Raw genomic sequence first — 13536 nt, forward strand, 5'->3', positions numbered from 1 at the left:
TATCTCATGGTGAATCTGAAATCCATTCACAGTACTTAATTGGGAAGCTCAAGTCTTGTCCTGAAACAGGAAAATTGACATAATTGATACATAGTATTTCTCTATAAATGTTTCTTGAAATATGTTTCAAGAATTTTATGATTTAAATATGTTAACCTGGTAAAAGCTCAGCTTGAACCATACATCCCTAGATATATCCAAATTTCCTGAGGGCCTGATTCTAGACTCAAAGCTGGGATTACTTCCCTCCACTGCCTGCCTCATGGCTACTTCAAGTGTTATATTTGTAACACCTCTTTAAGGACAAAGTAAGTTTTTTTTTTTTTAGGTTAATACTTGGTTTTATACAATTTAGTAGCCTAATTAAGGTTAAACTATAACTTATGTCAGAATAAGTAATTTACTTAGGTCATAACTTTACTAGTATATCCTGGTGACTATAAATTTCAACAGGTGTGCAAACATTTCAGCTGGTATTAAAACAATTAGAAGAAAGTTTTCCTTTGTTTTCTTATTTCTTCCTATTTGTATACCTTCTGTTTCAGTGACAGTGATGTCAGATTGTCAACAGAACGGTGAGAAGCATGGTAAATAAAGAAACAGAGACCAGGATGTAGAAACTGTATGTTTTTTAATACTACCCTTTTCTCATCCTAGTAGCTCATAACACGCGAAACTCTTAAATGAGTTTTTAAACTTCCTTTTTATTAAGTCATATACCATAATGGAAAAAGTATAAAAGTACACATGTGGAGTTTTAAAAAGTAATTATAATTCTAAGGTCCATTTTCCCTCTAAATATATGTAGTTGCCTCAGTAAATTCTCAATCTACAATAAAGATTCTGTGTTAAAGGGCCACTGCTTTAGTATGCAGGATGATCTAGCACATACATGCTAAAGTTTACCACTTAATCATTAAATTTATCTCAAATACAGGAGGGAAAAGAGAGAAAAATTCTCTCTCTTCCCCTCTTCCTCTCTCTAGAATAAAAAAAGAAAAAAAGAAGAAATATTCATTTGTGTATTAGTTGAAAAAATTCCTAGAAGAAACTTTTGAATCAAAGAGTATACATATTTAAATTTCTGAAAATGTCATTTTGCTCTTGTGAAAGGCTGGGCAATGAGATTTCAATAAATTCTGTCAATATCTTACGACGAACTTCCACCTAGTCAAGTATTCCTTATTCAAACTTCCTTGAAGACACACCTTAACAACTCTGGCCGTAGTTGGTTTGGCTCAAGTAGATAGAGCATCAGCGGAAGACTGAAGGGTCACAAGTTAGATTCCAGTTCAGAGCATGTACCTTGCCAACCAATCAATGTATCTCTCTCACATTGATGTTTCTCTGTCTCTCCCCTCCCTTCCACTCTCTCTGAAAATAAAAAGGGTGAATTTAAAAACAAACAAACAAAAAACCCCAACAACTCTGAAGGTTAAAAATGTTAAAGTTGCCTGCATGACATAAAATGCAAAGGAACTTAAAGCATCATTTTTAATGCTTATAAAAAGTTTTTAAAAATAATGTTAGAAAATCCTTATGATAAAGTTAAGTGAAAAATAGCCAAATAAATAATTGTGTAATCAAGATTACTGCAATTATGTAAAATACTTTAAAAATTGTTTTCTAATTTTTAAAATGGTTTTCAATTTTCCCCTCAAATTATCTACATTAAGAAAATGTCACTTTATTAGAAAAAAAAATCAGAAACAAATCCTTCCCTCCCCCCAAATCTGAAGTTTCGACATTAAATTGCTTAATTTTCCATGAGAGAAGGAATCTTAAGTGTCTTCCAGAAGCTTTTTCTATATGGTATGCTCACACCTCAGAAGAGCAAAACGAGGTAAATGCAGGTACATTTTTTATTTTCAAATAGCTCGGGTGGGAAGGGGAGGTGTCAATCAGGGAAAAAGGAGACCTACATAAAATATTTTAGAAATTTAAAAATAAAAAATAAAATAAAAATTACTCATAAATTCCATCATCCTATTATCATTTGGGTGTATATAAAATCATATTTTTCTTTATACATATAATACACATATCTTCTCTCCTAGCCACCAATTTTCCCATCTGTTTCTTCTTCCCCAACCTTAATTCTGGGGCTTTTCTTCATAGAACAGCAGTGTGTGAAAATTATGGAATGGAATGTATGCATACATTATAAACTTTCATAGTGGAGAATAGAGATAGAAGGGGCAAACCAGCACTGGGCAATACAATTTTGTTTTAAATCTTCACCTGAGGATATTTTTTCCATTGATTTTTAGAGAGAGTGGAAAAGAGCGGAGGAGGGAGAAAGGGAAATATGGATGTGAGAGAGATACATTGATTGGTTGCCTCTGGCATGTGCTCCAACTGAGGAGGGATCAAACCTGACCTCCAGAGCTACCATATTCAAATGTCCAGTTTTCAACCAAAAAACCCCAATAATCATAGACATGTAGAAAAACAGTTCTGAACACTCTTAAGTTATACAAACAACATATGAAGGGGAGATAATCTCAATTCCAGGTATTTCAGAAGAGAACAGTGTACATTAGGGGGTTGGAAGGTTAGGGAAAGGCAGGCTCTCAATGAAATAGTTTAAACTATATTTTCCTATTGTTAGAATACAGCTTTGGTCTTTCAGTTTATTTCCTTTTGTACCAATAGTAAATAATTCTTTGGGGTTATATGACTGGAAATAATAAAAACAAAAAAGAAGTTATTTTTTAACAGTCTAGGTTAATAAAAACCACAAAACTTGACAAACGAGTCCTGATACACTTCCCTATTCACACTTGTCAGCAACAGCTACTAACAAGAGATTTATTGTTCATTTTGTTCAATCAGGAAACTAAAAGGTCAGGTACTGGTCTAAGTAATCTTTTAATCTTTTAATTTTAAGAAAATGTTTTAGGACTGAGCAACTTTCGAAGAGTAGCATTTTTTCTATCTATAGTCATTCACTGACAAGTTATGTACTGACTTACTGATTTTTTAAAATTTCTTGACTAGTTCACTGAAAATTTTTTTTTACCAACTTAGAAAAGCTTGAATTTCTAGTCTCCCACTGCTAATAAATTACAATTAGTGAATTATAACCAATAGAAAATCATTAGTAGCTTGAAAAAGCTTAGCATGAACGTGTTTTATAATTTAAGATAAAAGTGTTATCCAGTCTACTTTATCATTTTTTTATATGTATGAATAGTGGCATTGTTTGAAAGAACATAACTAATCAGTACTAGAATATTCCTTGCAGCATTGTTGATAATGATAACTCCTGAATGTTCATTAGCCAGTAGTATGAATGAATGGTGGTATATTCAGATAACAGAATACTATATTGCAGTGAACTGAATTAAATTATATGCAGCAACATGGATGAATCTCAAACATCATACTGAACAAAAAATATATAACAGTATTAACCCAATAACATGAATTTTAAAAGGAGGCAAAACTAAAATACTTTGTTCAGGGATATATATACATGTACAACTACAGGAGGAAGGGCAGCATGTGATTAGAGAAGAGCACAAGAGGATGCTTCTAGGATGCTGATTGTACTCTACTGGTGGTGGTTACATGTATATTTGCTTTAAAATTACTTGTTAAGCCTAGCCGATGTGGCTCAGTGGTTGAGCACTGACCCATGAACCAAGAAGTCACTGGTTCGACTCCTGGTCAGGACACATGCCCGGGTTGTGGGCTAGATCCCTGGTGGGAGACGTGCAGGAGGCAGCTAACTGATTTTTCTCTCTCATTGATCTTTCTATCTTTCTATCCCTCTCCCTTCCTCTCTAAAAATCAATAAAAACATAAAAGAATTACTTGTTAAATTGTACATAAGTGCTAAATTCTTTTCTAGATACGCTATATTTCACAATTTTAGAAAAGTTAAACAATAAAACACAGAGCTGCATGTCCAATTCTGTTTGGTACTTAAATTTCAAAACATCCGAATTTATTTAAAGGAGATAGGATGCTTTCAAATATGGGCAATTATTCCAGTTACAAATCACTAAAACTATCACAAATATCCCACTTACATACTTTTTTCTTACATCCTGTCTCTCCACAGACTTTTTTTTAAAAAATATATTTTTACTAATGACCTAGTGCACAGATTTGTGCACATTGAAAGGAAATTAATTAGAAGGTGGCCAGCTGGCCAGGACTAGGTGAGATGGGCCGGACATGCCCTGGAGCCAACCTCCACAGTCCCTCCCTGGCACCTGCAGGGTAAGCAGGGTCCCTCAAGCAGGTGGGGGTCCCTCGGCCTGGCCTGCAGGGATCAGGCAGAAACCGGCTCTCCAACATCCCCCGAGGGATCCCGGAGTGAGAGGGGGCACTCTGTAAAGTTGCTGTTTATACAGGGTGTGGAAGGCAAAAGCAAGTGTGCAGTAAACCAGATTTAGGGCTGACAGTGCCTCAGGAACAACATAACCCAGAGCTGAAGGTGGAACTGCACAGCCAGTGAGGAATCAGGCTCCCTCCTCTCTGGTTTCAGGTCTGTCACTCGAGAACCACCACTGCCAAGTCACTGCAGCTCCACAGCTCTGCATTGAGTGTCTGCCCCATGGTGGTCAATGCGTGTCATAGCGACCAGATGGATGGTCAGACACTTAGCATACTAGCCTTTTATATATATACTAGAACCCCGTTGCACAAAGATTCGCGCAATAGGACTTCCTTCCCCTGGCTGGTGGCACCGGTTTTCCTCCAGCACCCAGGACCCAGGCCTTTGGTATGGCTGCAGTGGAGCAGCCAAGGCTCTTCAGTCTTCAGTCTTTGCTCTGTGCCTGTGTATGCAAATTAACTGCCATCTTTATTGGGTTAATTTGCATAGTCACTCTGATTGGCTGGTGGGCGTAGCAGAGTGATATCAATTTGCATGTTTCTCTTTTATTAGTGTAGGTATATTGATTTCAGAGAGGAAGGGAGAGGAAGAGAGAGATAGAAACATCAATGATGAGAGAGAATCATTGATCGGCTGCCTTCTGCACACCCCCTACTGGGGGTTGAGCCCACACCCCAGGCATGATGAAAAGTTTTTATGTCCCAGTGCATAGTAAGTATTCAATAAATGGCAATACTAGGAGAAAGCTTTACAAAACAGGAAAGAGGGTTAATAAATATTATCCATAAACTAAAAATATTACCATCAAGTCATAAGCATTAATAGGCTCACTCCTCTTATAGGTAACTTAATAATAAAGATTCTCATAAAGGGAAATTTTAAATATACGAGCAATTTAATTAGAGCATTAGTTGTCCATGAGTCAGTAATATCTATAGCAAAATTCTTATCACAGGCTATAACAGGAAACAAATCTATTTTATTTTAGTCAGGCTGGGACTCAAATTTAATTTTCTCAGTTGAGGTCAGTGTCATTGAACTGAGATAACATCTAATTTTAAGTGTATTTGAAAGGTTAGATTCTTTAACATATATTTTAAATTTCCTGATTATTTTCATAAGACAATGAAGCTTAATATTTTAAAACCAGTCCGTGGCCACTACTCCTCAGAAGAATCTTAAGAAAGGGATGACAGTAATATTTGACAAGCAATTTGACTATATGGCCTACTCTCATTCCTTTCTAGCCCTACAATTCTTGAAGTCTTAATCTCTTTGTATTATCTTCCACTTACATGCTTTTGAAACAGATGTAATTTTTCAAAAATTATAGTATTGATTTATAAACAGAAAGTCTTATGGAAATCTTCAGCAAAAGTTAATTTGGGGATTTTGGGATACAAAGTTTAACATTTAGGATTTTTCTCAAACCATGTAAAACAAGAAGTAATACATAGTAAAATATAAATGCAGAAACAAAATAGAGCGAAAATATCACTAAGTCCTTAATTTGGACACAACAATGAAATGAGCTTTGCTGTTTTCACTAGGCTAATCCTCTTTTGCTTAAAGGAAAGAGTCTAAATGTCTCTGCCTAGAACTCAAAATCCTCCATACTCTGAATCTAATATGTCAATTTTGATTTTCATTGTTCTCCAAGAACAGAGCCTACTTCAGTCATACTGGTTACTTAGTTATCTCCCAAACTCATCAAGTTCATGATACCTTTGCTTACTCAGGTTCCCCTCATCCACAATGTATTCCCTTCTCTCCATTTCTATCAATCTTACCCATTCTTAAAGGCCCAGCTTGTTTTACTCCCTTCTATTCTTCCCCAGATTATTCCAACTCATGATGATCTCTCCTCCCTTTAACTCCCTCGGCTCTTATTGTTCTAACATGGAAAGACTTGCTGTTTTTTCTAAATATAATGCACACATAGGAGAGTACACGAAAGATAAAAACAATGAATTATCCCTAAGTCCATATCCATGAAATATCCCACAAGTACAGACACAGAAAACTGCTAGTACCCAGAAAACCCCCTCATTCGCTTTTCTAATGACTAAAACCTCCTCTCCGCTCCCACAAAAATGTAACCACTCTCCTAACAACTATGGTAATCCCTTTCCTGCTGTTTTTTATAGTTTTACCACCTCTAACATGCAACCGCAAATACTATAGTTTTTTGAATTTTATATATATAGATTCATATAGTATGTAATCTTTTGTGTTTGGACTCCTTTACTGAACATTATATGAGAATTATACATGTTTTGTAACAATGTTCATTTTCATTCTAAAAATATACTCATTTATTTAGTATATTTTTATTGATTTCAGAGAGGAAGGGAGAGGGGGAGAGAGAGAGAGAAACATCAATAATAAAAGAGAATCATTGATTGGCTGCCTCCTGCATGTCCCACACTGGGGATTGAGCCTGCAACTCAGGCAAGTGCCCTTAACTGGGATCGATCCTAGGACCCTTCAGTCTGCAGGCTGACGCTCTATCCACTGAGCCAAACTAGCTGGAGGTATACTTATACTTATTTAAATAAATATACTCATTTTTATCCATTTTACTGTTGATGGTCCTTTGGGTTAACTTTTATCTCCAGTTAGAATACAAATTTCTTGGGGGCAGGGACCATTTATGCTATTTTATATTTACTTTAGTATTTGCATAACACTAAGCACATAATGGGTGTCCCCAATCACACTAAATATTGATTAAATAAATCTACTTTGGGAAATAAGAAGAAAATGAGTAGAACTGGAAATCAATGTAACATTTTTAGAGATAGTTATGTAACTGGCATTTTGGAAAACTACTACTACTACTTTAACATATCCAAAGGTTTGACCTCTTCTGTTTATTTGCACCTAAGGATTTATCCTTTTTTAGTCTTCTTGAGACAACTGAAAGCTAAAAACTTAAATTTAGCATATTCAAAAATGAAATTAGAACAATTAGAAAGGTAATTTTTATTTGCCCATCTTTGTATAGTATCTCACCAATATGTTGAGTACCCACTATGATTATAGCTCTAAATGAGATGCTTTATTTTTTAAATTCTATTTCCCTAAGTTTTTATCAACTACTATAAATTTAGACAAACGAAGACAAGTCCAGAGGCAGTTTCTCTACAGGACAAAAGCAAAAATCCAGTATGTAGGGTTAGCAGGAAATTAATAATTTCTATTCAAAACTAAAACAAAATAGCTTCTTAGTTCCAATATGCTCTGCTTCTACAGTCAGTGAATGTTTCCTCCGCACTTATGTAAGCATTTCAAAACAGTATTTTTTAAAAAAATATATATTTTACTGATTTTTTACAGAGAGGAAGGGAGAGGGACAGAGAATCAGAAACACGGATGAGAGAGAAACATCGATCAGCTGCCTCTTGCACACTCCCCACTGGGCATGTGCCCCCAACCAAGGTACATGCCCCCCACCGGAACCGAACCCAGGACCCCTGAGTCCGCAGGCTGACGCTCTATCCACTGAGCCAAACCGGTCAGGGTTCAAAACAGTATTTATACCATCTAATCTTCAGACCTACTCTGACATTCTTTGAGAGTCAGTTTTGCTTTTTCATTTATTTGACCTTTTTTTAATCCTCACCTGAGGTTATAAAATTAACCTTAGATAGAAAGGAGAGGAGAGAGAAAGATAGAGGTAGGGAGAGAGAGAGAGAGAAACATCAAAGTGACAGAGAAATATCAGTGGCCACCTCTCGTAGGAGCCCCAACTGAGGATCAAACCCAAAACCCAGGTATGTTCTCTGACCGGAATCGAACCTGCAACCTTTTGGTGTAGGGGACAATGCTCCAACTAACTGAGCCACCGGGCCAGGGCTGGGCCTTCTTTCTTAATTTAATAAGAGGTTATTTCAGTATCACTATCACTCGGGACACTGTAACTACAAAAACTTTACACTGTGTTATATCTTCTCTTGTATCCTCTAAAATTTTGGAATAATTTTGTAATTAAATTACACTTCAAGTAATTGCACTTCTGGATTTTACCCTCCGAGTATCAGCTAACCGCCAAAATTCCTCATTCCTCACTAAGATGTCCACAGCGTAATTCTAAGGCCAACTTAACATTAATACAAATATTCTATTCTATTACTTCCTAAAAACATTTCCGTATTTAAGACTTTGGGATGGCCCAGCCGACCCAACTACATTACCTCTTTATCTTTTAGTCCCAGGAGCAATACTTCTTCCATAAGGGTGAGGCGAATATCCTTAGAGTCTCCAGAGTCTTCATTGTCTGAACTCCTGTCTTGATTAGAATCTTCCTCACTTTCTACCTTCTTTTCAGGGTTCTTGCCTACTTCCATACGACGGGCACGGTGAGTTAAAGTGGTCATTCTGAACTGTTTCTGGAAGGGTGATGAAAAATATTTATAGTGTGCCTATGTAAATAAATACATATAGATACTTATACATGCATACCAAAATGTATATGAATAAGAAATATTTATAACTTAGAGAAAGAAAGGAAAGAGTAATGACCAGAAAAATTAAGTGGGTAACATAATTCAATATCTTCCAAAGTACATAACTTAAATACACAGAAGGCACTGGCAAGAAATCAAATCAGTAATTTTAAAGAGCAGTAGAAATAATCATCTTTTAAACCTGTTGATTTCTTGTGCATAATCTGTAACGTAGGAGTGACTATCTATCATTGTGACTCCTCTTTCACAAAATGGAACCTCCCCAAGTTAAATAATATGGGACAGCAAAAAACTGTAAGCATCCAGTCCAAATATGCATATGATAATTTATATAGAACTTCTATAAACATTCAGTGGCACATTATAAAGCATACACAAAAAATTATAAAGTAAAAAATTTAAAAAACTAAATAGAAATAGATGTTCTAATATTTTCTTCCCAAACCCTAATGACTCAGTTCATGAACTCACTTAGGAGATCACTACTTTAGAGAATAACACTCAGAAGATCATGTGTAGTAATTCCAGAAAACTTTCATTTCTATTCATCTTGCAAACAAAACAGCTACAAACAAACAAAAATACTGGCAAGATAATGTTAAAAGATTAGCAAATTCTTTCCCAACAACAAAAATCAAAGCACATGCCCTTTTATACCAAGCACTACATTTGTTTTAAAATCTAATCAAGAGAAATTGCACTGTCATTTGTAATGAAGTTTAAGTTAGCTTACTTTGAGCTAAACCTAAATGCCAGTTGTTAAGATGATATACAATAAATATTTTTTTAATCAGCAATTGTTTAAAAGAATATATTTTGCAACATCAAAAGAATGCATTCAAGCCCTGGCCAGTGCGGCTTAGTTGGTTGGAGTGTCCTCCTATGCACAGAAAGGTTGCGGGTTCCATCCCCAGTGGGGACGTTTAAAGGAGACCACTGATGTTTCTCTCTCTCTCTTCCTTCCCCCTCTCTCTGAAATCAGTAAAACATATCCTTGAGAGAGGATTAAAAAAAAAGAGAAGAATGCATTCAGGAACCTCTGGGACTGAATCCCATTCTATCTTTTCTCAATTATTTCCCATTAATTCCGATTCCATACTGTGAACAAACCATTTCTCAAACATGTGCCATGTCTTTCACCTCTGCTCCCCTGTACATGTTGGAGTTCTCTCCCTTTCCTCCTACTCTTTAAATTCTACTCATTCTTAAAAGGCCTATTGAGGCTTAAGTGAGTCTCCTCCATTACCCGTGTCCCACGGTCAGAATTGGTCTCTCCCTCAGCTGTACTTTCAAAACTTTATTTATACTTACTTACTTTAAAGTATTTATTATAGTCTGGCTGTCTCTCAACTGTAAACTTCTTGAGGGCAGAGATATTGTCTTCTTAGGCTTTTTTTATTCTCCATAGCAACTAGCACAAGGTCTTTAACGTTGTAACTGCTCAATAAATATATACTGATTAAAATGAATTCTCAGAAATGCATGTGAACTTTTAAAATAGAAATACAAAGTTACTTACAAAAGACTCTTTGTACAGGACTATATTTCAAATATAATTCTTGGTAGGAGGTGGAAAAGAGTGAAGGACGAAGAGAGCCATGAAATAAATAAAATGCTTAAGGGCATTAACCTTACCTGGCACTGTAAATAGGGCTTATTTCCTAACCCAGTCCAAGAAACTTTAAATCTTGGGGGAGGGGGGCGGGAAAGAGGGGGGGTTTCTTTGAGAAATGAATCTCCCCTTCCCGTGGACATTTACTAGTTAAAAATCCTATTTAAAAAAAGGCAAAAAATTTAAATAAATCAAAACCACCTTTTCCCCATAAAATAAAACATTTGGAGGGTTTTGGTTTATTTATTGACGTTACGAAATGCATTTCCCCGGTTGCTTACCTGACGTTACTCCTGGGTTACGGCCCGAGGGAGGCTGCAGCTTGCACTCTACTTTAGGAGAACACCTGTCCTCCACCCAGTCCCCTACCCTTGTCCTAGTAGGTGAAAAACTTCCCAGCCAAGGAAAGAGCACAAACTTCCTGATCCTTCGCTGCAGAAAAGGAATAACACATCAGCTTCCTCAGGATCGCTAGGCAACCTACCTTGGTGTTTCTTCATTGGACCAATCAGAAACCGCCATGGTTACGTCCAGCCAATCGGAGCTTACGAGGGGAGGCTCTCCCCTCCTCCCTCCCATTGTGTTGCGATCCAGACAAACACCACTAAAAGGAGGCAGGTTTGGGTTGAACCTGACAGCTGGTCAATCCAATGAAGGAACCTCGGTAGAACAGAGGAGAGGCCTGAGCTCCCAAGCCCCATCGAACCGGCCAATCCAAATGTTAAGTAAGCTAGCTCCAGCTGCCGAGCGAGAGGTTTCTGTTGGTCAATCTCAGTGTAACAGTGTATGCCAGCACAATAAAGTGAGGTGTGTTGGGTTATAATAAAACTAATAATAAACATTTAAAAATTGGTTGTGTTTGACAATTAGCTTATTCCTAATTATCCTGTTCCAGAAAAGCCTGATGTGGCTCAGTTTGTGAACCTTTATTTGGTTTACATTAAACAGGATGGGTACTTTGCTACCATCACATACATACCAACATTCTCTATTTAACGCTTGTTACTAGCAAACCTATGAATAATGTATGTTTTTAGGATATGTCTGCTGAAACCGCAAGAGGCAAGCAGACCAAGTTTTAAGACTTCTGTTTCTAAAGCAAAGGAAATGATCAAGCCTGGAACCATGTCCAGGGTTTCTCACTAAGGGCACAGTCTTTCAGACCACCACTCAAAGATTCTAGGAAGTGTGCTCAACTCTTGCAAAGTAATATCTACCGAAATGATCTCGAAATTAGTGCCTAAACACTTTCTGCTAATTATATAAAAATTGGAAGCCATGAAAGAGTATAGATGCTTAACAAAATTTTATTTATGCTCTGTAAAATGCCAGACTTTTAAAATCAGTTATCATTTTGTCTTATAGTAAAACAATTTTTTTAAAAAAGGTAAAGTACCAATATTCAATTATACATTATATATTATCATGTTAATACACTATATCAAACTACTGAAGAGAATTGTTTTAATAACACAGTTGCAAACAAAACCAGTTAAATGGTATAGTTTTAACACAAGTAAAAAGTTAATTCCTTCCAAAATATAACACCAAAATAAACATTATTTGTTTCAAAAATGGCTTTAGAAGACCTTAAAAAATTAATGTTTGTTTAAAGAAAGTGTCCACCAAAATGGAAGATAGATCAATATTGAGTAGCTATTAAACAGAATCAATTATGACAATGGTTCTTTTGGTTTTATTAAAAAGTTCTATTGGATTTGTCTTAGATAAGTTTAAGGATCACAATATGATAGCTAAGAATTCATTTTAGTGTACTAACTGCTTAAGACTACATATAAATTTCCAGAGGTAGGGCAAACACACCTTAAAATAGTAATATAGTATCCTTTAAATGTAGAGATGAACTTTGCAATCATGCAGAAGAAAAATAATTTTTATATATGTTCCTTTGGTTCACTAAGCTTTCTTCTTTTTGTCACTGACTCTTGACTAGCAGAATCAACGTGATGAAGAACCTGTCAAAAGAAAACTACTACTAAGAATCGGTATTTTACAGTTTAAATGTCTTTAGTTTTATATCTTTTTATGTTTCTGAAGTTTCTTTCTTCTTCTTTTTCAAAAATTATACCGAGTATTTCTACGTCCTTCTAAAGTAGGTTACCTGGGTTCTTTAAAAGTAGGGGAAATTTTATTATTGACATATTTAAATCTTCTGATGGCTGCTGAAAGTACATACTTGCAAATTATAAGGGTTGTTGGAGTAGATAAATAGAGTTAATATTATGCTCTCAAAATAGTAAAATATTTTGGGGGATACAGAGAGGGAAAAAGAATTATAAAATGAGCTGCAGATAGAAAAGCAGTCTACCGAGGCACAATGTAAGATTAAAATCATGTTTTGTTTTTGTATCCTTGGTACTTAGCAGTGCCTAATAGATAGTAGACATTCAATGCACACTTTTTTAAAAATATATTTTATTGATTTTTTACAGAGAGGAAGGGAGAGAGATAGAGAGTTAGAAACATCGACGAGAGAGACACATCGATCAGCTGCCTCCTGCTCACTCCCCACTGGGGATGTGCCTGCAACCAAGGTACATGCCCTTGACTGGAATCGAACCTGGGACCCTTGAGTCCGCAGACTGACCCTCTATCTGCTGAGCCAAACCAGTTAGGGCAGAAGTACTATATTTTTAAGGAACAACTGGATTTGACAACTTATCTGTTTCTGCTTTAGTTTTGATCTTAGAAAGTTCAGATCAAATTTGTGACCCAATTTTAGCTCTATATAAATAAAATGGCTTGAATAGTCTTGTACTCTCAATTTTTCATTCTCATATTTTCCTGATACTGATTTTATTTTATAAATTCCTCCAGCTACTTCAAATCATTCATGGAATCAGACATTAAATATTTACATGGAGAAAATTAATACAGCAACATACTGCATCTTATTTTAAAATCATTCTATTTTTTAGAACCAAATATATTTTTAAAAGATTTGGATATCAGAATTCTGAGGTATATCAAGGGATTTTATATTTGTCATCTTCAATTTAATCCATAATAATGATATTCTGATACTTGCCATTTTATTCTACCTATTTATTATCATAAGACTTACTGTTTTTCCAGATTCTAGTTGA

At 35.7% G+C, this 13536-nt stretch overlaps 2 protein-coding genes across 6 annotated transcripts in view; both read right to left on the reverse strand.

Annotated features, from left to right (window-relative positions):
- The window catches only part of GOLPH3L (golgi phosphoprotein 3 like), a 22041-nt gene extending 11126 nt beyond the window's left edge, over window positions 1-10915 (reverse strand). The window contains exons 1-3 of one of the 5 annotated variants that reach the window (XM_006755646.2): window positions 10711-10915; window positions 10133-10254; window positions 8545-8739 (exon numbers count right to left, since the gene is read on the reverse strand). In XM_006755646.2, the coding sequence (XP_006755709.1) occupies window positions 8545-8727 (183 nt within the window). In that variant the 5' untranslated portion in view covers window positions 8728-8739; window positions 10133-10254; window positions 10711-10915. Of the gene's footprint in view, window positions 1-8544; window positions 8740-9288; window positions 9393-10132; window positions 10255-10710 lie in introns of those variants that run through there. The other 4 variants (XM_006755644.2, XM_006755647.2, XM_006755645.2 and 1 more) reach the window with 4 other exon arrangements.
- Window positions 10916-12324: 1409 nt separating this feature from the next.
- Window positions 12325-13536, reverse strand: part of HORMAD1 (HORMA domain containing 1) — an 18863-nt gene continuing 17651 nt past the window's right edge. The window contains exons 13-14 of the mRNA XM_006755729.1: window positions 13515-13532; window positions 12325-12405 (exon numbers count right to left, since the gene is read on the reverse strand). Of these exons, the coding sequence (XP_006755792.1) occupies window positions 12325-12405; window positions 13515-13532 (99 nt within the window). The remainder of the gene's footprint in view (window positions 12406-13514; window positions 13533-13536) is intronic.

Source organism: Myotis davidii, unplaced genomic scaffold, assembly GCF_000327345.1.
Source record: "Myotis davidii unplaced genomic scaffold, ASM32734v1 scaffold653, whole genome shotgun sequence".
Classification (NCBI taxonomy): domain Eukaryota; kingdom Metazoa; phylum Chordata; class Mammalia; order Chiroptera; family Vespertilionidae; genus Myotis; species Myotis davidii.